At 38.7% G+C, this 22834-nt stretch overlaps 1 protein-coding gene across 1 annotated transcript; it reads right to left on the reverse strand.

The window, feature by feature from the left end:
* Positions 1 to 5568: 5568 nt before the first annotated feature.
* On the reverse strand, positions 5569 to 6499 carry LOC149374091 (uncharacterized). Its single transcript, XM_089594361.1, has 2 exons — positions 5816 to 6499; positions 5569 to 5772 (listed from the first exon to the last, which is right to left on the reverse strand). The coding sequence occupies exons 1-2, from the start codon at positions 6497 to 6499 to the stop codon at positions 5569 to 5571; spliced, it is 888 nt and encodes a 295-aa protein (XP_089450487.1).
* Between the last annotated feature and the right edge of the window lie 16335 nt (positions 6500 to 22834).

A 22834-nucleotide genomic window follows, 5' to 3' on the forward strand; every position in this document is an offset into this window, starting at 1 on the left:
TCAAAAAAATAGGATTGATATTTTTATAGTTATTTTTTAATAGTTTTTATTTTTCTTTATCAAAGACAGAGTTGTGCTTTCATTTTTATGTAGATTGATTGACAAAAATATTCTCCATCTAGATTAAATAATGGTGAACAATCATTGCCACCAGCGAGTAAAACCCCAGCTTTCCAACCATCAGCTGTACAAAACCTTAGTGTAACTACTGAAAAAAGTTTAACGTTGTCTCCTGTGTAAGTGCTTTTTTATTAAAATCGTGTATTTTATCTCACTTATGGTATAAAACCCATTTTCTTATGTTTTTAGCAAAAAAGAAGGACGAGGGAAACGAGTAAAAAAAGCCACCTTCAAAACTAAAATGAACGATTCAGTTGTTGCAAGTAAAAAAAACGATTTGGAAAAAACATCCAGGTCAGTTAATTTTAGTGTATTAATGCATGCCTTTGTGTTGTTTAAGACTAGCTATATTAACAAATTTAATATGTTGTACGGTAATGTTTACCCTATATTTTCGTATTACAGGGTAAAGCACCCTGTTAATTCAAAAAAAAAGAACACAAAAGTTTTTACCATTGAAGAATATAAATGTGAGCCAGAAGACTTAGAAAGTTCTAATAAATCAATTTATTCCCTCGTATCCGTTCATGTTGTGCAGAAAACATCATTTTTCAAAAAAACGAATGAGCAAAAACTAGACAACATGTTTAAATGGTTGAACCTGCCTGACGTAGCCATCAAAAATACCATGAGTAAGGAGTATCAAATATAAGCACAAGACATACATTCTGAAATTATCGAGTCCTAGTGTAATGTAAGTACAGATGATCTGAAACTACTCAGAAAATATACGACAGTTGATGCTTTTGCTAAATTGCAAAACCAAATTGAGAAAAAAAATACAACCTGGGTTTATTCCATTTGTAAAAAAAATAACAATGGAGCTGTATTCATTTTATGTGAAGCTTGCCTCTGTTACTTCGACTTATCGTGTGTAGGCTTGTCAGACGTACCAGAAGATGTTTTTTTTTTGTCCATTTGAGCAGTGTGCACAGTGAAAGTATTTTATTGCGTCTAAAAAGTTGTTATATTAAATTATAACTTTGATTTTTCTTTCATGTTGTTACCAGAATTTATTACAATTTCTTTTTTATCATACAACAAACATTTCTATATTTCTATTTATTGTAAAATTGAGGAAATATTTACAGCAGTAACTGACGTATAAATAACATTATCACTACTTAAAAAACAACTATTCTTTCAAAACAAATTTTGAAAACTTTCAGTAAATTTAAAATTTTTTCTAAACTAAAGAACCTAATATTACAAAAATTATATGGCCACAGTCTTTGGAATCAATATTCCCTAGTGGGAAGGAGGCTACTCGCCTATTTGCAGATTTCTTTACATTCTATTCTTACTGAAGATAGTGTACTCCTCACATTTTTTGGTTCGTAACTCCCTTGACAGTGTCAGAGTCTTTTCAACTGTGTCTGTTATAGTCGTGGGATTCGATTATTTGACATAATTTCATTTTTTTTTTTTAAGATTTTACATTACTTACAGTCGCTAAAAACATGCGAGTCTATAGTAATGTAATCTACAAAAAAATAAGCTTCTTAAGTTCTTTTATGAAAATAAAACACTCACTATCAAAATAAACAAAGTCTAATTATGTATTACTCGATTTTATTCAACAGTTTCTACTTAGTATTTCAAACAAATAAAGTAAGTACTGAATAAACGATGAGTTTTAATACTATTGCTTCACATCATACTCTAGAATGATACCTTAAGAGAACAAAGCATCCACTTTGTATTGGTACTTCCTGTGCAAGTGAAATTGCAGAAAGGTTAAATAATACTTACATAAAGTTGCCAGTGACTATCCTTGGTAGTATGTGAGTACTCTCAAATGCAAGACTGATAGATAGAGTGATAACATATTTTCTTATATTATTATTAACTGCAATCAATCTTTGCGCATCACATTTATATCTCAAAAAATTGTAGTAAAGTATAAATATATTATTAACCTGTCATAACACTTCCACTATTTCTGATTTTCTCTTATGACAATATTATTAACAACTGAGTGCAGTACTTCCTCCAGGATTATTCATCCCCTCATGAACTGTGACGGACAGCCACGGGCTGACGGACACTCACGGGCTGACGGACGGCCACGGGCTAATCGTGGGGATCGGGTCTTTTCATCCCCTCACGAACTGTGACGGACAGCCATGGGCTAATCGTGGGGATCGGGTCTTATCATTTCCTCACGAACTGTGACGGACAGCCACGGGCTAATCGTGGGGATCGGGTCTTGTCATTTCCTCACGAACTGTGACGGACAATGGCGGGCTAGTACGGACGCCTACGAGAATTGCTCTACTGTTCCGTTTGTTACGGACAGATACGGAAACAGACCTTAACTTGCCAGATAAATAATCTGTACGGAAAATTACGGACATCGCTTGTTTTCGTGTAATCTAGAAGAATTTTCTACACGTACGCCAAACGAAGGGGTCTAAATATACACTTCTCATCTATTCAACAATAATTGCAGCTTCTAAACTCATCTTGATTAAACAAGAATTGATTGGAGGAGAAAAATCCATGAAATCGTAACTTTTTTGCTTTACTGTGTCTAAGAACTTTCTATTGACATGAACTCTAAGTTCTTTTTTCTTGAGGAAAAGTGCAATCAATACTAAGCTATTTGGTTTATTGCACTAGCTTCAAAGTTAAGTGTTTGTTAACTAATCGTTGAGCCTTTTTTGAATGTCGTGTTATTGTTCATTGTTGAATGATTAATTTTTGTCAAGGTAACTAAAAACGTTAATTTTTTTACCTATACCCAGGCTTTAAAAGTGATTCGTGACTTTAAATTTTCTGGATTCAGTGTATTCAGATGGGGCAAATTCATCGAAGCAAGAAAGACAGACTGCCAACAACTTGTAGATGCAAAGGGTCAATTTCATCAAAGCAAGTGAGGCAGACTACTGGAGATGCAAGATGTCAATAGCCGAAGGGTCATGGTAACTTCTGTAGTCACTCTAGTCAACGATAATTTAAATAAAGAATAATCATCCATGTGATTATGACTTGTTTTTCTTTACAGTACTTTATTGAATTATTATATCGTGGGATGCACTAAAAATTGTTTTTTTCTTTAGTTAATGTGCAATGAATAATAAGCTATTAAGTTTAGCTTATAAATCAATTGGTGACAATCAAATTAAAAAATTCTATATTAAGTTTAAAATGTGCATGAACATGCAGGCAGTTTATACAATTTTGTGGACTATTTGTAATTGCATACAGTTTTCAATTATTGACTGATTGTTTTTATTCATATTAAGTAAAAAAGCTCATGTCATTTTATTTACAGAGGCCTTAAATGTGGTTCCTGATTTAATTGTAATTCATAAAAAAAGTATTAATTCAGTTCATTTGAAAGATAAATTTCATCGAAGTGAGAGAGGAAGACAGCTACATACTAAGAAATGTTAGATGTCACCTGTCGAAGAGTCATGAAAACTTTAGGAATCACTCTAATCAAGGATAAGTTGAATAAAGAAGAAACATCCATGCAATTGTGACTTGTTTTTCTTTACAATACTTACATAAATTATCATTTCATGGAATGCACTAAAAATTGTTTTTTCCTTAAACTAACGTGCAATGAATAATAAGCTGTTAAGTTTATTACACAAGCTTTTTAACGGATCAAACGAACTTACCTGTTCGTAAAGTTCTATCCAAATTATACGAAGCCTCGTTCGAAGAGATTACATGTTGTATACCCTCCCCTCCCATGTTAGATGTCACAAGTTTAGAGTATTTTTTTTTTGAAAATTCTGCTGCGCGTGCGTCGGCGCCTCGTTCGTACGCTAGTGGCCCCTGTCCTAGCCACAAGTGGCGCTTGCCTGCCGTTCCTGTCATTCCTTTGGAGTGTTTTGAAGCCTGTGTTTTGCTGTGAAGGGGGTGGGTTTTGGATGGATTGTAATCTCTTCGAACGAGGCTTCGTATAATTTGGATCGAACTTCACTTACAGGTTAGTTCGTTAGATCCGTTAATTATACTTTATGCCTCGTTCTCAAGATTACATGTTGTAGCTGTTTAGAGCTGGTAAAAACGCAGGCTGTCTCGTTGAATGTGAAACTACATTGTTGTTTTCTTTCTTTATTTTGTACTGTAAATCACATCCAGTTTAGAATCTAGTTATGTTTATGATAAGATTGTTTACTTCGATTCGGTGGTCGGCTCCTGAGCTAGGGGTGCTTGATGCAAGTCGGTTCATGTAGTCATAACGCTGGAGGAAAAGACTCGAGGTTGGTCATTATGGGCCTGTTGTAGAACCGTGCAAGCGTTTTGGAGCCCTTACTCCACCCTGCCGTTCTCTTTATGACATCCAGGCTTACTCTCTTGGCGGCGGCCGCTGAGGTCGTGGCGTGTCGCACAGAATGAGCTGTAAAGACGTTGGTGTGTCTATGCCGCTGGCTTGTATTACTTGCTTGATCCAGGAGCTGAAGGTTTGTGTGCTTACGCGTTTGTGCGGTTTCTTGAAGCTTATGAATAGTGCAGTCTCATTCTGTCTGATTCTTTTCGTTTCTCTGATGTAGTGTAGTACATGTGAGGCTACACAGATCTCTGGGTGCTTTTCGAACCTTGGTACTGTCAGCAGTGGTTGTTCTTTCCCAGGGCCTGATGCCTTGATCATGGTATCTATTCTTATTTCTAAGCCCGTGGTGGTTACTCTTATGTTTTGGGTGTTAATCGCTGTTAGGGTTTGAGCTCGGTGGGCTGTGCATAGGGAGAGAAGAGCTGCTGTCTTGAGCCTGATGGTTTTTAGTCCCAGTGTCTCCGATGGGCCTAGATTCTTGAGATAGTCTAGGACTGTGTTTACGTCCCACGTGGCCGTGTACCTTGGCCTGGAGGGTTTCAGGTGGAAACAGCCTTTTAGGAACCGAGATACTAGTTGGTCCTCTCCTATCTTGTTGTCCCCAGAGATCAGTGATACTGCGGCGCATGCCAAGTTTATCGTGCCATATCAGGCACCTGCTTCGAACAGGTCTGTTAGGAAGCTTATCATTGAGTGTCTGGATGGTGCGAAGAAATCCGTTTAGTTCTTGTCGTAGAATTCCTGCCATTTCTTCAGTTCAGAGGCGTATTGTTTGATTGTCGCTGGGGCTAGTGAGGCCAGCGTTATGTCTAGTACCCCCAAGGGTACCCGATCACGCTGCAGTGCCTGCCGGATACGATCGCTGCCAGAAGTCTGAATTTTCTGGCTTGTGAGTGTGCCGTGTCTCTGGAAGGAGATAAGAACAGGTCAGCACTTGGGCCTAGTATAAGTGGGTCTTCTGTAAGGAGTTCGCAGAAGAGTGGGTACCACGTTTGAGCGGGCCAGTCTGGCACTACGAGGATGCGGTAGGCCGCTTTTTCGCGTTTGATTTTTGTTAGAGTTCTCGGTATTACGCTGAAGGGTGGGAAGGCGTAGAAATTTACGTTGGTCCAGCTTATCGTGAAGGCGTCCTTCTGGGCTGCTGCCAGATCTGGTCCTCAGGACAGGAAAGTCTTGCATTTCTTGTTGTGCCTGTTGACGAATAGGTCAACCTCGGGGTTGTTGAGCTCCGACTTAATCGGGTCGAACCAGATATCGTTGAGCTTCCACTCCGTGTTACTGTTCCTCACGCGAGAGAGGTGGTCTGCCTCCGTGTTTTCTCTCGTTGGGATGTAGGATGCTGTGAGGAATATTTTCCTATTCTGTGCCCAATTCCAGATGTTTGTGGTACTTTTTATGTCGTACGCCACCCATTCTGTTCACGTATGCTAAATCTGTTGTGTTATCTACTCGCAGTAGTATGTGTGCGTTATTTATGTGCCCCGTAAAGGCTTTAAGTCCCATGTAAAGTGCCATCAGTTCTTTGTAGTTGATGTGCCACTTCGCTTGTTCTAGATTCCAGAGTCCGTAGGCTTCTTCCGTTCCGTTTGTGGCCCCCCAGCCACTGTCGGAGGCGTCCGAGTATATTGTTGTGGCGAAGGACGACGTCTTGATTGCCTTGGGGTTCTTTAGGCTTCTTAGCCACCAGTCTAGGTCTGGAAGGGTTGAGTCTGGGATTTCCATTTCCTCCGTCAAGTTTCCACTAGCCCTTTCGAGTGCGATGATTTTTGCTCTCTCCAGGGATCTTGTATGTAGGAGGCCGTACTCAACTGCTTGTGAGGCGAAGGTTAATTTTCCGATTAGACTGGAAAAATTCCTTATTTTTGTTCTCCTTTTGTGACTTAGGATATTTATCATGGCAGATGTGTTTAGAATCTTTTTCGGAGTAAAGGTTAGGTTGAACTGAGTGGAGTCAATGATTACTCCCAAAAACTTGTATCTTGTTGTAGGCGTTAGCTGGCTTTTGGGGTAGTTAATGATGAATGATTTCTGCAAAAATGGGAGCCAGTGGTGCCTCTTCCTGGAGTTGTGTATTCTCACCACCGCCATCTTTGTCTGAAAGAAGAGCCAGGCGGATCAGCTCGTTCTTATGTTTTTTTTTTTTTTTTTTTTTTTTTTTTTTTTTTTTTTTTTTTTTTTTTTTTTTTGTTATGTTTGCGCCATTTGCTTTTGTGTGGTCGTGTGTCGATAATTTCACTTCGCACCACAGAGAATATCCTGGTACTGACTGGCAGTATGATCAGGTTCTCAGTTTGGTCTCATGCAACCGAAAACCACGTCGTGGTTTTGTAGGTTTAGTGTGGTGTTCTGTGAACAAACAGAAAAAGATTTTTACTCGTGTAAGCCTTACCCTAACCTGCGTCTCTCTCGCCAGTTGGGTTTCTCTCGTCGGTCTTGGGGTCTGAGAATTCCGGGTCTGAAAATGGCGGCTCGCTTTCTGATAATTCCTGGCTGTTTGTGCCGTCATCATTGTTCTCCTGGTCTGAAAAGGCTTTGGGCCTTTTTCCTGGAGGGCTGTCACTCTTTGTATACGGTTTTCTCTTGGACATGGTGTGACACTTTTCGTCTATACACTTTGAGCAAACTGTGACCTTTCTCTAACACACAAAGAGAAGGAATGACAGGAACGGCAGGCAAGCGCCACTCGCGGCTAGGACAAGGGCCACTAGCGCACGAACGAGGCACCGCGCCGGCGCACGCGCAGCAGAATTTTCAACAAAAAAAATACTCTAAACTTGTGACATTTAACATAAGAGGGGAGGGTATACAACCTGTAATCTCGAGAACGAGGCATAAAGTATAATATAAATTAATTGGTAGCACTTAAATGTAAAAATTCTACATTTAGTTTAAAATGTGCATGAACATGCAGGCAGTTTATACAATTTTGTGGACTATTTGTAATTGTATACAGTTTTTAATTATTGACTAATTGTTTTTATTCATATAAAAAGTAAATGCTCATGTTTATTTAATTTACAGAGGCTTCAAATGTGGTTCGTAATTTTCAAACTATACAAAAACTCTGAATTCGGTTAATTTGGAAATCAATTTTATCGAAGCGAGAGAGAAAGAGTGCTATATATCAAGAGATGTAAAATGTCAACTGTCAAAGAGTAATGGCAACTTCTGATGTCATCCTCATAAATCATAAGTTGAATGTAGAGAAAACAACACTATCCATAAAATTTTGACTTTGTTTTTCTTAATTTTGCATCAAAGTATTTCTTATTGGGATGTATTGAGAATTGTTTTTGTCTTAAGCTAGAGTGCAATCAATAATAAGCTTAATAGTTTACTGCACTAGATTTTATGGTGTATAGCAGCCAAATCTCAATATTCTACTTAAAGTTTAACTTAAAGAAATCTTAAACATTGAGGCAGGCTAGACAAATCTTTGGACTTTTTTTCGATGAAGTCTTATGTAAAATACTGAAAGCCTGAATTAAATCTGTTCAAAGAATCAATTTCATCAGAGTGACAAGGACTGCTTGATACCTGGTGATACAAAGTGTCTTATGGGATAATTATTCATAAAATTGTGACAACTTTTTTTCACAATTCTGCAAAAGAGATGAGAATTTTTTTTTTTTTGAGCAAAAGTGCAGTTAAAAGTCGGCTCTTTATTGCACTTGTTTAAATTTCTACTGCAATGTTATCAAGAAATTATACATTCAGATGAAAATATTTATGACAAAATAGCCTAACTAGACTTATTTTTAAGAGAAGAGTTATTTTTAATTCTTGACTAAATATTCTCTGCTATGAAAACTATTTAAACACTATTTTGCCCATTAGTTTGATCCTATTATTCGATTCGTGACATTATAGTTATAAGAAAGGTTTAGAATCGATTGATTCGAAGTATCATTCTTAACGGAACAAGAGATAAGCTGCATAATACCTCGAGATGCAAGATGTCACCTAACATAAAATCTTTGCACGTATAACATTTAGAAGCCTGTAACCTTATAATAGTTTGTTCAAAATATTTAAAACTTCTAAGATAAATGAAATCCACTAGATTGAAAGTTAACATATATGTAACGGTGGCATTTCCCGAGAATCGCGTGTAAAGCGATTTTTTCTGACGCGAACCCCGTTGGAATTAATTTTTTAGGGCGAATAACTTTTCAATGGGAGCCGATTGAAAATACGTTCCAAACTACTTCTAAATAGGGTTGGAAGACTATAGCGTGCCCGCATGAACTCACGACGTTGCCACATTGTTATTGGAGCTTAGTTGGTAAGCAGTGAGAACTATATCCAAGAGCGTCAGCTACTGCTGGTAACTTGAAGGTTGGATGTAAAAACGTCTACCTTAAGGTAAATATGGTCTGCTCCTTATGTTGTGAGTTGTTTATACACGCGCTTACTGTCTTTTTCACTCTCATGTTAGCCAAAAACATCTTTAAATTTCTATACTTAAGTAATGTTACCTCAAATAAAAGTAAAATACCATATCAGTAGGGATTTTTCCACTCTACACGATAGTATTTTTGCAAAAATAGTCGACCTCTCGGTCAAAAATATCGTTGTTAGGTATGTCTTGCTTACGTTCCCGGGTATGTCGTCTGTACACGATTTAGAACGAGTCCATTTATAAATTGCATTAATCAAAGTATATGACAGTTAATATTGCTCATAAAAATCATTTATTTATCATTCAAATTTTCATACTTTATAATAATACGTTTAAAAATTCTCTAAATACTATTTAGTTATTTCAACAAAAATTATAGAACATCTATTCAAAAAAATCATAAACTTTACAGTGCATTGAATAATAATTTAAAAATGTCACGTTAATAATAGGTTTCTTTGATGTACATCTTTATGTAGTTAAAACTTAAGCATTAATATAAACTGACACATTGAGGATAAAAAATAGTTTACAACATACAGAAAATAAATTTAATCGAACTACGTCCCCACCAAGTTCCCGGGAAGTACCTGGTAAGTGCCCGGGAAGTCCCCGAAGAAGTGCCCGAGAAAGTGCCTGGAAAGTGCCCGGGAAGTACCCGGTAAGTACTCGGGAAGTGCCCAGGAAGTACGCGAGGGAGTGCCCGGGAAGTACCCGCCAAGTGCCCGAGGAAGTGCCCGGGAAGTACCCGCCAAGTACAATACTGTCGGGTACTTCCCAGGCACTTGGTGGGGACGTAGTTCGATTAAATTTATTTTCTGTATGTTGTAAACTATTTTTCATCCTCAATGTGTCAGTTTATATTAATGCTTGAGTTTTAACTGAATAAAGATGTACATCAAAGAAACATATTATTAACGTGACATTTTTAAATTATTATTCAATACACTGTAAAGTTTATGATTTTTTTGAATAGATGTTCTATAATTTTTGTTGAAATAACTAGATAGTATTTAGAGCATTTTTAAACGTATTATTTTAAAGTATGTAAATTTGGACACTAAATAAATAATTTTTATTAGCAATATCAACTGTCATATACTTTGATTATTGCAATTTATGAATGGACTCGTTCTAAATCGTGTACAGACGACATACCCGGGAACGTAAGCAAGACATAGCTAACAACGATATTTTTGACCGAGAGGTCGACTATTTTTGCAAAAATACTACCGTGTAGAGTGGAAAAATCCCTACTAATATGGTATTTTACTTTTATTTTAGGTTACATTACTTAAGTATAAAAAATTTAAAGATGTTTTTGGCCAACATGAGAGTGAGAAAGACAGTAAGCGCGTGGATAAACAACTGACAACATAAGGAGCAGACCATATTTACCTTAAGGCAAAAATTTTTACATCCAACCTTCAAGTTACCAGCAGTAGCTGACGCTCTTGCGTGCGCACATGGATATAGTTCTCACTGCTTACCACCTAAGCTCCAATAACAATGTGGCAACGTCGCGAGTTTATGCGGGCGTGCTATAGCCTTCCAACCCCATTTAGGGGTAGTTTAGAACGTATTTTCAATCGGCTCTCATTTAAAAGGTATTTACCCTAAAAAATTGATTCCAACGGGGTTTGCTTAAGAAAAAATCGCTCTACACGTGGTTCTCGGGAAATGTCATCGTTACATATCATGCTGTATATATATATATACATCGATGTTGTGGCAATTTTTACCGTAAATAAACTAAATAAACACTTAGGTGGGAAAGCGCAAGGGTTGAAGAGCTCCACTCTCATTATAAATTATTCATCGCACTCGCATCGACGAATCTCAGAATTATTTATAAATGAAATAGGCTTTTAAGCTATTGAGAATTGGTGATTAGAAATCAAACAAATCCGAGTATTATAAGTAAATAAAATAGACTTTTAGGCAAATTAAAATTGGCGATAGGATACCCAACAGGTGTGAGCGTTAATAATATTTAAGGCAAGTAAGGATCGGCGATTAGAAACCCAACAGATTTTAGTGGTATTAGCAAATGAAATAGGCTTTTAAACCAGTGAGAGTTGGTGATTAGAAATCCAATGTATTTAAGTATGATTAATACATAAAATGAAATTTCAGGCAAGTAAAAATCGGCGATTAATAACTCAACAGAATCAAGTATTATTAATAAATAAAACAAATTTTCAAACAAGTGAGAATCGGCGATTAGAAACCGAACAGGCTTCAGTGTTATCAACAAATAAAATAGGCTTTTGAGCAAGTGAGAATCGGCGATTAAGAACCTAACAAGTTCAAGTGGAATTATCAAATAAAATAGGCTTTTAAGCAAGTGAGAATCGGCGATTGGAAATTCAACGGATTTAAGTATGATTAATACATAAAATAGAATTTTAGGCAAGTTAAAATTGGCGATTAATAACTTAACAGAATCAAGTATTATTAATAAATAAAATAAATAAAATAAATTTCCGAGCAAGTAAGAATCGGCGATTAGAAACCCAACAAGTTTGAGTGTTATCAACAAATAAAATAGGCTTTTAAGCTAGTGAAAATCGGCGTTTACAAACCCGACAAATTCGATTATTATTAATAAACTATATATATTTTCAGGTAGGTAGGAACTGGCGATTAGAAACCCAACAGATTTAAGTGGAATTAGCAAATAAAATAGGCTTTTGAGCAAGTGAGAATCGGCGATTAAGAACCGTTTTTTTTTTTTTTTTTTCATTAAATAAGCTTTATTAAGCCCTTAGGCTTTTATAGCTACAAATAGCGGTTGATTATAATTAATCATACATTTAGGTTACAGTCTTAAAAGAACTTACAAATTATAATACATGCTTTCACATTTGGCTCACAGAAAAATTCATCACTATGGAAAGGCGGATAGAAATGCAAGGTCGAAAGTGACCGAACTAGAGAGACTGTTTGTATATCGTACAGATGGCGTTGCCATATGACATGGTTTAAATCCTCATCTACATTTCCACATTTACATTTTGAGTCTTTAACAATCTTGACTCTCGCTAAAGAAGCGGCCAGTCCGTAGTGGTTAGCGCGGCAGTGATTGATTGATACAATGAATTTCCTTAGTAGTTTCTTGCTTACAAACCAAGGACAAGACTTATCAGTAAAGAAATTATCGAAAGAGTGTTTGCCTGTCAGTCTACTTTTCTCAATGACACTTCTAACAGTACGTGATCTAGCTTCTAGCTTAAAGTTACCTCTTAGGTCTGTATAGGGCACAGCCTTATAATCACAGTGATTGAAAAGAGTGGCATTTTTAGCCATCGAATCAGCTTTCTCATTCCCCTGAATGCCACAGTGCGCGGGAATCCACATGAATGTTAACGAGCCTGAATTATCTTGAATCAGAAAACTATTGATTGAGTTCTTAAGTTTGCCAATATAGGGATTAGTATTTAAGTCGTGACTACGGCAATTTAAGGATTGCAGAGCGCTGCGGGAGTCTGAGAGGATGAGAAAGTCATTGTACGGTTCAGAGAGAGCAATATTAACAGCCTCACAAAGGGCTATACATTCTGCGGTAAATATGGAGGCCTCTTTGGCTACGCTTTTGACTATTTCAACTCCAACAGTGGGGCATACATCTGCAGCTCCCACAAATTCATTTTCCAGCATTCTGCTGCCATCCGTATAGATAGGATCACTCTGAGTCCCATTGAGCCAATGGGAAAAAGCATCCCCAGCATTAGGCAGACCCTGAAACCTTAATCCAGAGCCAAGATCCACTCGCACTTTAGGGCCGTGCAAAGAGAGACGTGTACTATGAAACGTGGAGGGAATGATGGAGTCAGATACAGCCAAGACACTGGAGATGCTTTCTCCCAGGAAGTATGAACCACCTCCCGGGAAGCTGCAAAGTGTGTCATAGTATTCTTTTATCTTAGCACCTAGTAGAAAATTGGATCCAGCCAGAACTTTGGAAATATGCGTTTGTAACGAAAATTGTACCTGATCTTTGATAGCAAGTATTACCTTGTTACCACCTTACAGGTGGTAACATTATAGCTTCAGCAAGGATCAGATTGTTAGGAGTGGAATTTTTATATCCCAGAGCTACTCGGATGGCAGCATACTAAATTCTTTCAAGTTTTAAGACCGGTTCGTACTTATCAACATAATATGCTATTGCACCATACTCAATTAAGGATCTAACGTAGCTTTTGTACAAGGTAATTAGCACGGTGGGGTGGCTACCCCACCAGGTGCCGCAGAGAAACTTAAGAATATGTAGCGCCTTAAAGCGACGTTTTTTAACATAATCAATTTGCTTTCCAAATCTTAGTTTATGATCAAAGTAAACACCTAGGAATTTAATATGTTCAGAAGAGTATATGTCAACATCACTGACCCTTATGGAAACACTACCTAGCTTAACATTTGTTTTGTTAAAGTGTACCAGCTCAGTTTTACCGGGAGCAAGGCCAAGGCCCAGCTCATCCAGCCCCTTGCTTATTCCACCAACAGCTTCCTCCAGGAGAGGGCCACCAGTGTCAGCAGAAGGCGAGTCAACAAAGGCAACAACGTCGTCAGCAAATTGTAACACAGAGACTTGTGTGGAGACATTCTGTAAATTATCAGCTACATAAATAATGTACAGGAGAGGGCTCAAAACTCCCCCTTGCGGCACACCCTGGTGCATGTGCTTGGGTTCAGTCTCATTGAGGGGTGAATACATATACCTAGTGTGAGTGATATGATTGATAAAACTGGGTACGCCCCTCGAGCAACCAACAGCGGCCAGTTTATCCAGAAGGGTAGTGATATTTACATTATCAAAGGCGGAGTGGACGTCCAAAAAAGCAGCCAGCACTTGCCGCCCCTCCATGAAAGCCCGTTCTATACTAAACCTTAGATTGAGCAGACTGTCACCGCAAGACTTGCCCCGCCCGCAGCCATGCTGACTAGCAGGCAGAAACTGAAGGTATTCTACTCACCATTGCAATCTATTCTTGAGTAAAGTTTCGAATAATTTACACACACAGGAGGTTAAAGTTATGGGTCTGACCCCTGAGCCATTTGCTTTGGGAATAAACACAACAAATGAGCTCTTCCAGTCCTCCGGGTATATCTCCTGGCAATGCAATTCGTTAAAGATATCCAAAAGAAGCAACTTGTATTTAGCGGGTAATTAACTTAAAATTTAAAAATCAAACCCGTCTCAGCCTAGAGCGGATTTGGTTTTTTTGCCCTCAAGGGCGATATTAAACTCTGAGAAGCTATACGGAGTCTGGAAGAACTCATTTTCAACCGTTGGTGGTAGATATCATGGATCAGCGGCAGCCCAAGGGGGGGCAAGCCTGGCAGTTAGTTCCACAGCCTGCGCTGTTTGAGTTATAACGGAGGTTTGGGAAGGAGTGACATTGACCCACCTGTTTTTAAAAACTTTACAAGTGTTCCATATAAAAGTGGGACTAGAATGAAAGTTGAGACTTTCGGCGAACCTTCTAAAGCATTCTTTCTTTTTGGTTCTAAAGGTTCGAATCGCTAGAGCACAAATTCGCTTGTACGCAATACAATCTTCCGGTTTTCGGGTATATTCCCATCTCTTAAAGGCAGACTTTCTAATCCTTTTCACTCTCGCACATTCACTATCCCACCAGGGGTTGAGATTGCTAACAGATTGGCTGCCCTTAAGAGACCGATTACTACGACGAGGCGTAGCCTCTTTCACAGCTAAATAAACTTTACTAAAAAAGAATTTGTACTAATCGATTACTGACATGGAGTCATAGGCACTATCAAGAAACGCATCATAATCCTTATTCAATGACTAAGTAACAGCACTCCAGTCAGTTTTCTTGGACGTTATTTTAAAACTTTTTTTAACATATAAATGTTTTGCCACACTAAATTCGATAATGACCGGGAAGTGGTCAGAGCCCCAGGTGTCATCCACTACCTCAATTCTCAGCTTATCTGAATGGTCTAACGTACAAAGAGCCAAGTCTAGATTGGATTTATTTCCAGTATGAGGATCAATATGGGTGCTAGTATCGGTATTAAGTACCATAAGTTCAGAGTTATCCATGGCACACTCAAATCTAGTTCCATTAGCATCTAATTTGGGGCAGTTCCAAACCGGGTTATGGGCGTTAAAATCTCCCACTAGCAGACAGTTTGACCTGCCTGCAGTAAATTGTACAATATCATTCCACTGAGACTGAGATAGGGTGACACCTGGGATCCTGTAGCAAACCAGCAGGTCCAGTGGAGTATCAAGATTATTAATCCTGATACCACTGACCTCCACCGACTGAGCAGGGGACTTGAGGTCCTTAATTTCAGTAAAGGACAGGCTTTTACGAATCAGAAACAGTATTCCCCGCCCGAAGAGTGGAGTCGATCCCACCTTACCACACTAAAGCCCGGCACATGAATTTTACACTTAGGAGTGAGACGAGACTCTACGCATACAAACACATCCAGTCGACACAGAACTCTATCAACATCCACTTTTCTTTTATTGAAACTGCGCGTATTCCAAAACAAAATACTGAAAGAGTCACTATTTTGCATATCAGAAGCACTCATAACCAACAAGCACTACATGCTGAAAAAAAGGATCATCCTGATCCTTCTTATCTATAGTTTCAGCGCTGGACACCGATGGGCTTCTTTTCCTCGGTTTCTTCTTCAGCTTGGTGATGGTGGTCCTTGTGCTTTTGGAAACATGTTGATACAAGTGGTCCAGGATGGAGAGCAGGTAGTCCGTATCCCTTGAAATGTCACATGCTCTGTCCAAAATGTCAGGGATCCCCATCTTAGAAGAGATTATAAGATCTATGACAGTTTCCCTATGAGGGAGCTGCAACGAGTCCTCTCTGGCTGCCAGGCTCATTTGCAACCAAGCAAGGCTTCATTCCTTATCCAAGTTTTCCTGACTAAATCCAAAACCAGTTAAATCCTGTTCCGCTTTGGTCACCTGTCCTGGGTTTCTTGTTTACATTTAATTTATTACCTTTCTCCTTTTTTTCAGCATTGCCTTTTAGAGGATTAAGATCCTTCTGTTTCAGGGGAGAGCCACCACCCTTGATCAACTCATCTCTTGAAGCTGTGCTGTTAAGTGAGGATGAAGGTCCCCTCTTCCTGTCAATGACTTTAGACGTGTCTAGGTCTAGAGATTTACTCGGAGGTAGATCCGGAAAACTTTCAAGGGGTCCATTATTATGTTGGGTTCTTGGAGCAGCTGTAGGGGTAGCAGCACTGTTACCTTGTTCACCAGTACTTACCGCTGCAGTCGCTTCAGGGCATAACTTAGCAACATGGCCCTTCTGCTTGCATACGAAGCACATTGTAGAGTCTGTACTCAGATAAATCCAGTAACTGGGGCCTTCAAATGACACTTGAAGTGAATCAGGCAGAACAGACTCATCTTCCTCCTAGATGTACAACTGGTTTCTAAAGGATAAGATGTGACCCCGCCCTGGCTTGGAGAGGCCTGCTCTTATGTAACTCAGTCCTGACACTGGGGCAATGCCACGATTTTTGAGAGCTTGATGTACTATTTCATGAGGTATTACTGGATACACATTAGAAAGAACAACTATCTTGTTCTTATTAATATAAGGGCGCACCTTCAGTAAAGTACCACCAATTTGCACACTTTTGTTAACAACAGACAGAACAGCAGCCTCTCCACTTGAAAAGATGCAAACTCTTCCTGATGACTTGGATATAAATCTGATTTCAGAAGGGTTAAGAATACTTTCTAATCCGTCAACGTAGTCGTCTATTGAGACACCTTCTACAGCGTCCAAGATAACCGCCTGGTCCTTGGTTGGAGTAGAAATGGCACTAGCATAACTTTTCTTGCTTGGGTTTTGAGACTCTTGAGAGACGGGACTTGAGGTTAGGTTGTCAGCTAATCCTTGCTGAGGGCCAGCCATGCTTCCTGGTTTCAAGCACCAGTGCTGGCGCTCAGCCCACAACACAAAAAGCCACAGCTACAAACTTGTTACACTTAGTCTATTTATAATGAGCAAAATTTACAAGAATTTAAGCAATGCCATGCACAAAAGTAAGAGGATACGTGACCGTTGGCGGTAAATTCTTGTCCCTCTCTCTTATTCTCGCATGTGAATATAACCGATTAGGAACCTAACAGGTTCTAGCAGAATTATCAAATAAAATAGGCTTTTAAGCAAGAGAGTAACGGCGATTACAAACTCGACAAATTTGAGTATTATTAATAAACTGAATATATTTTTAGGTAGGTAGGAACTGGCGATTAGAAACCCAACAGATTTAAGTATTACTAAGTCATAAAATAGAATTTCACGCAATTAAGAATCGGCGATTAAAAACCCAACAGAATCGAGTATTATTAATGAATACAATGAATTTTCACGCAAGTGTTATGGCTTCGATTGGTTGTTCGTCGAGTACTCGGCAAGTACAATTTTGCAACTTGACGATTATAAATTTTTTCTTCCATTGTTCTGGTGGCAAGGAAACGATAAATGTAGCACGGCTTTGTCTGGCCTAATCTGTATTGGGAAAAAATTTCAAAATAAAATATCTTTTGCAAATTGAGTCACGACGATGTAGCTATTAATTCCATCATACCTGTATACCCTAAGTATACTTTGTAGATCGTCAGATGGATTCCAACTGACATTAAAAACGATAACTCGGTTAGCTGCAGTCAAATTAATATCTAATCCACCAGCTTAAGTGGATATCAAAAATAGCCGGGCACGTGTATTTATTGGATCCTTGAATGTGTTACACCACGTACTGCGATTTTCAGCCGAATTTGAACTATCAAGCCTGAAACAATCCAAGCCCAAACTCCAGGAGCCGCCCAAGAACTCGGCTTTTTCATCACCGTTTTTAGTTTCTTGATGAATTACCTTTAAAAAATGCTCTATAAGTTTCAGAGAATCCACCGATTTGGAAAATATAAGCCTGAAAAAAAGCCTGTTCTTCGCTGTACAACTACAATTGATTTTTCTTTTTTATGAATTCAAAACTTAAAATAAGAATAAATCTCGACGTACACTTTATCACCGATCTTTTTACTTTTTTTGAGAATGTCATAAGGAAGCGTAAGTTTGGTGAAACTACGCAAATCTTCAAAAGCTTCCTCTGACAAATTTGGACCACCATTTTATTTTTTCAGTTGTAGCTTGGACAATAGAAACTTCTGCAGATAAAATGAGACATTGAAACTTATCACCAATATTATTTCTTATACATTTATTTATATAGTGCATTTAAATTAAAAAAAATAAATAAAAGATTCCCATACTTCTTAAATTCATTTTAGCAGCTCGTGTCGTTTTGATGGTCTTTTCCTCAGTATTAGAATCTATGCATTGAACGTCACTATCACTGGAGCTGTCGCTACTAATCATGATGATTTCTGATTCGCTTTTGGAAGCACTAGCTTTTAAGTACTTCTATTGATACTTTTGTTAATTTTCTCAGAATTCAATCTAAACATGAACGGATGAGTCTCAATACGTCGTAGTTTTTGAAAATCAGCAAACAGTGATCCACTACGTCTCCTAAATTGTCAACAAATATTTACATGTAGGCAAAATATTTTTTTTATCACACAAAAATAAATTAGATTATAAAGATTGATACCTGGCGAAACTATCTAAATAATACTGATTCATCTTGATTTGTACTTCCGTTAAACGGACAAATATAACGTACTCTTGTTTTGGTGGTATGAAAGGAGTTAAGAAGGAATAATCAAATCTCTGCACAGTACCTTCCAACAATTGGTGCAATACATGAGCCTTATTTTTTATTATATTATGACTTTTATTATATATCCTTCTAATTCCCCGTCTTCGTCCTTCTCTTCCTCCACCTTCTCGTCTTTATCATTCGAGTCTATGAAAAAAGTAAAAAAAACCACCTACTGCATTAGATTTAGTAGGCTGCAAGATATCTTTCCCGGGAAAGTCTATGTAAAGATTTCTATCTTGACGTAGAGATCTTGCAGCCAACTTTTAACTAGACCTTACCAAAGTCCTCGGCCTCTAGGTCAGCCACAACCTCAACCGTTGCTACTTCCATTGCTTGTGGCGATGGAGAAATAATCTTCGGGAGGGCTTCTCGCTGCTCGGCGCCGTCAAGTGTTGCAGTCGACTCTTCAATTGTAGTACCATAAGAGGAGGAAAACAAAATATTAAATAATATTAAAAAAAAAAATTATTTATGATACAAGTGCCATTTGTAAACGAACTTTACATATAGCATAAGTATCAAACATACTTTTCGATACGGTTTGGAAAGGCTTTATCTGCGAACCAAGGGGTTCACGGCCCGAGCCGAAGGCGAGGGTCGTAACGAGGTTCGTAAATAAGTCTTTACAAACCTGTATCGAACGTAATTTTCCAGCGTGAGAACCCAAAATCAAGCGGCGAAGGTGCTATTTTGAGTTTAGAGTGCTGAAATCGTACCTGACGCACTTGTTGCGAAAACTAATAATAATTTACGCACCAAGTGACAAAAAATGACTTTTTGAATTGGTTAAATTGGCTGCAAGATCTCCACGTCGAGATAGGCATCTTTTTTATCTTGACGTAGAGATCATAGAGCATAAAACTTACCGTGAAGCTTTTCTTCAAATTCATCCGCCGCCGCCTTTGCTCCTGATGCTGCTGCTTTTCTTGGAACACCAGTAGCAGTAGGCACTACTGTTGCCTCTGGTGTAGGGGTACCTGTTGTTGCTGCTGCTGGTGGTGGTGAAACAGAGGAAAAAACAAATATATCAAAATAAATAAATAAACAAAAATGTCAAAAAAAAGACCAGAGTTGTTCGAGTTGGAGCGTGATTAAAATTTTTTTTTTTTTAGGAGCTGACTGGCATATATGTCTGGTGCAAAAAGAAAAAAAAAACAATAAATAAATTAGTAAATGAAAAAATTTATTACTTCTTTTGGGCCGGGGGTTAGTTTTTTTTGTAAAGTTTTGTGCTGCTGCTTTTGCCCGTGTGACTCGTCCTGTTGCTGCTGCTGCTGCTTTTGCATCTGCTGTTGCTGAAAGTGGAAAAAAAAAGAAATATATAAAAAAATTTTTAAAGTAAAAATAAAAAAATTAATTCGTATATTAAAAAAATTATATACCTCGTAGGAGACAGGGGTTCACTGATTTCTTTTTTTTTTTGGGCTGGAGTTACTGTTGCTACCGACATTGTTAGGGGCGTTGCTGATGTCGCAGAAGATGATGATGTAGTATCTGCCGGTAATCTTGCACCTGCAAACATAAGTAAATAAAATGTAAAAGTAAAAAAAGAAAGAAAAAAATGCTGTTGCAACTGTATTGCTGCAATACTTACGCCTTCTCTCTATTTGAACCAGTTCGCATAAGACATTGAGCACTTGTTGGACAGCTATGCGATTAGCAAGCCTGTAAAAAACAGAATTAATTAAAAGAGAGTATTTGGAATATATAAAAATTGGAACTATAAATATATGAAAATATTTAACTTACGATTCAATGTCTCAATTTTGTTTTAGGTACACACAGCACAACTTCTCTGCAGTATGGACTATTTTCTTTTTCTGGGCGTCGTCGTAGTCGTGGTCGTGGTCGTCGTCATCGCCGTCGATCTCATCGTCTCCATCGTTATAACTTCGATCTGCTTCCTTGGATAAAGGCTGCCCAGCTGCCTTACCAATTTTACGTTCCTGGATGCGTATGCTCCAATTACGTATGCTAAAGAAAATGATTTATTGATTATTAAAAGAGATACGTATATCTCTTAACAATAGTACTTCTTTTCGACACTGGTGCAACATCTCTACAAAGGCGATCACCAGGCCCAAGGGTGTTTCGAAGCAACGTTGCTGAACAGCCTTGGGCCCAGTGATCGCCTTTGTAGAGATACTGCACCAGTTAAAAAAAATATACTATTTTTTATGACTTACATGTATTGGCACAGGATCGATTGGATTGTCGCAGCATCAGGCCATGGCTCTCGCTCTAATGGTGTATTATGTTCTTCCTGCTCATCAGCTACCAAAGGTGGCTGATCAGCATGGACATATGGTGGTAGCAGTTCCCCCAAGTTGTGTAGGGAACTATAATAAATACATCAAAATTATGTATAACTAGCAAGTGAAATTATTAAAAAAAAAAAAAATAAATAAAATAAATAACGTAATTGAAAATTGATTTATTCATAGCTTTTGGATAAGAAAAACTCATGACTGTACTAGGGTCCCTAGCATGTTGCACCGTATCAAATAGTAAATAAATAACGAGCGGCGTTGGCTCAGTGGTAAGCGTGCTTGTTACTAATACAACGCACTTCTAGGGGTCGTGGGTTCGATTCCTGGTGAATGCAGATTTTTTCAAAAACTGTTTTCATCGGGAAAAGTTCCTATGTAACCCCAGCTTTTTTGGGGCCGGTTTTTCCGTGGAATTTTCCTTCAGAGTAATTTCAGGGTTTTTTCCTTGCCCCACAGATTTTCGGGCCTGGGTGAATATGAAACAGTGTTAGAGCTTATAGGTATAGATTAGCGGACACGATGCCAGGCGTTGAGCAGGGATCGCCGGCCTTACCGGCGAGTAGCGGCCCCTGAATTACGGAGCTTCTCCGAGGATGTGAATTAGCCTGGATCCGATGCTTTGGCAGAGAGTGCTAGCTTAACTGGCGAGGAGTGAACGTCCTGGAATAATGGAGTCTTCTCCGGGGAAAGGCTACACAGTGGTGAGTGGACCCGACGCACCATAGGTGCAGAGAGTGTCAGCTTAACTGGCAAGGTGTTCCACCGGAGATACTTACACTGTGCCCATGGATTCAGGTATGATACGAGGAAAAAAGGTTCAGAGATGGGTGTGGCAATACACCCCCACACATAGGTGGTGAGTGGGCGGCCCCCACGACTAGGCCAAGTAGGCTGTCGAGGTAACCTGGTATAAAAAAAAAAAAAAAAATAGTAAATAAATAATTTCCTGTGCTTGCATGAATGACAATCCTTTTGGTTTACTCTTAAAAACATTTTTATCCTTCAAGAAACTATGAATATAAGAGGAGTACTTGTCCTTCTCCTCATCCCTGAAAAAAATAGAAAAGTACTTATACTTCCTTTGTTACATTGATATAAGAATTGTATTTATTACGATTCACGATGATAAAACTAGAAGACCCAACGTTACTTAGGGTCCTTAAGTAACGTTGCCGCCGGCAGCAGCGCCGCAGGTGGTGTATCCATGCTACTGCAACTGTCGGAGCTGCATGAGTGCCGTCGCGTTGTAATGGCTATACCGAAGTCCGGAGTTCGGACTCTCCAAGCTCCAAGTAGAGCCACATGTATGGCACTGCTCTGGAGTCTGAATTCATGTATTGGGATTGGAAGTAAAGAGCCTAGTCTCGAAGTTTCAAACGTTTACCACAATTTATAAGGGTAGGAGGGTGGCGGCACTGATGTCGCAGAGCCTACTCTCGCAACTTTCGAAATTTACCACCTTCTGTTAATTTACATTGGCAATTGGCGCTTTACTTGACTTCCGATCCCAATACAGCAGCCGCTCCACACATTCGGCGCTACTGCTGTCTCGTCATGGAGCTCCATCAGCAGCTCCATCTGTTGTAGCTGCTACATATGTCGGTACCAAAAAATTGCCTCGCGCAGAAATTTGGAACCGTCCGCAACCTGGCCCAACGGATAGAACACGAAAAGTTGTCACAGGAAAGTAATAGTTGCGGACAAATTGGAATTACATTACTGACCAAAAATCGACTGTGTAGGTAATCGACGACCCTCAGAAAAATGGAACTATCCGCAACTTTGGCAAATGTTTTTCTACAATAATATATGCTCGAAACCAAAGTTGCGGCTATTTTGAGATTACCGAAAAGGGGGGGGGGGGAAATTGACCTTTATGCATCAGAAATTGGGGATGATAAGCGTCGCGTGCCATAAAAGTAGGTGGTCAATTTCCTCTCTTCGGTAATCTCAAAATAGCCGCAACTTAGATTTCAAGCATATGTTATTATAGAAAAACGTTTG

This window comes from Copidosoma floridanum, unplaced genomic scaffold (genome assembly GCF_036245765.1).
Source record: "Copidosoma floridanum isolate Cflo_tuat_1 unplaced genomic scaffold, Cflo_Japanese_pri ptg000021l, whole genome shotgun sequence".
NCBI lineage: Eukaryota > Metazoa > Arthropoda > Insecta > Hymenoptera > Encyrtidae > Copidosoma > Copidosoma floridanum.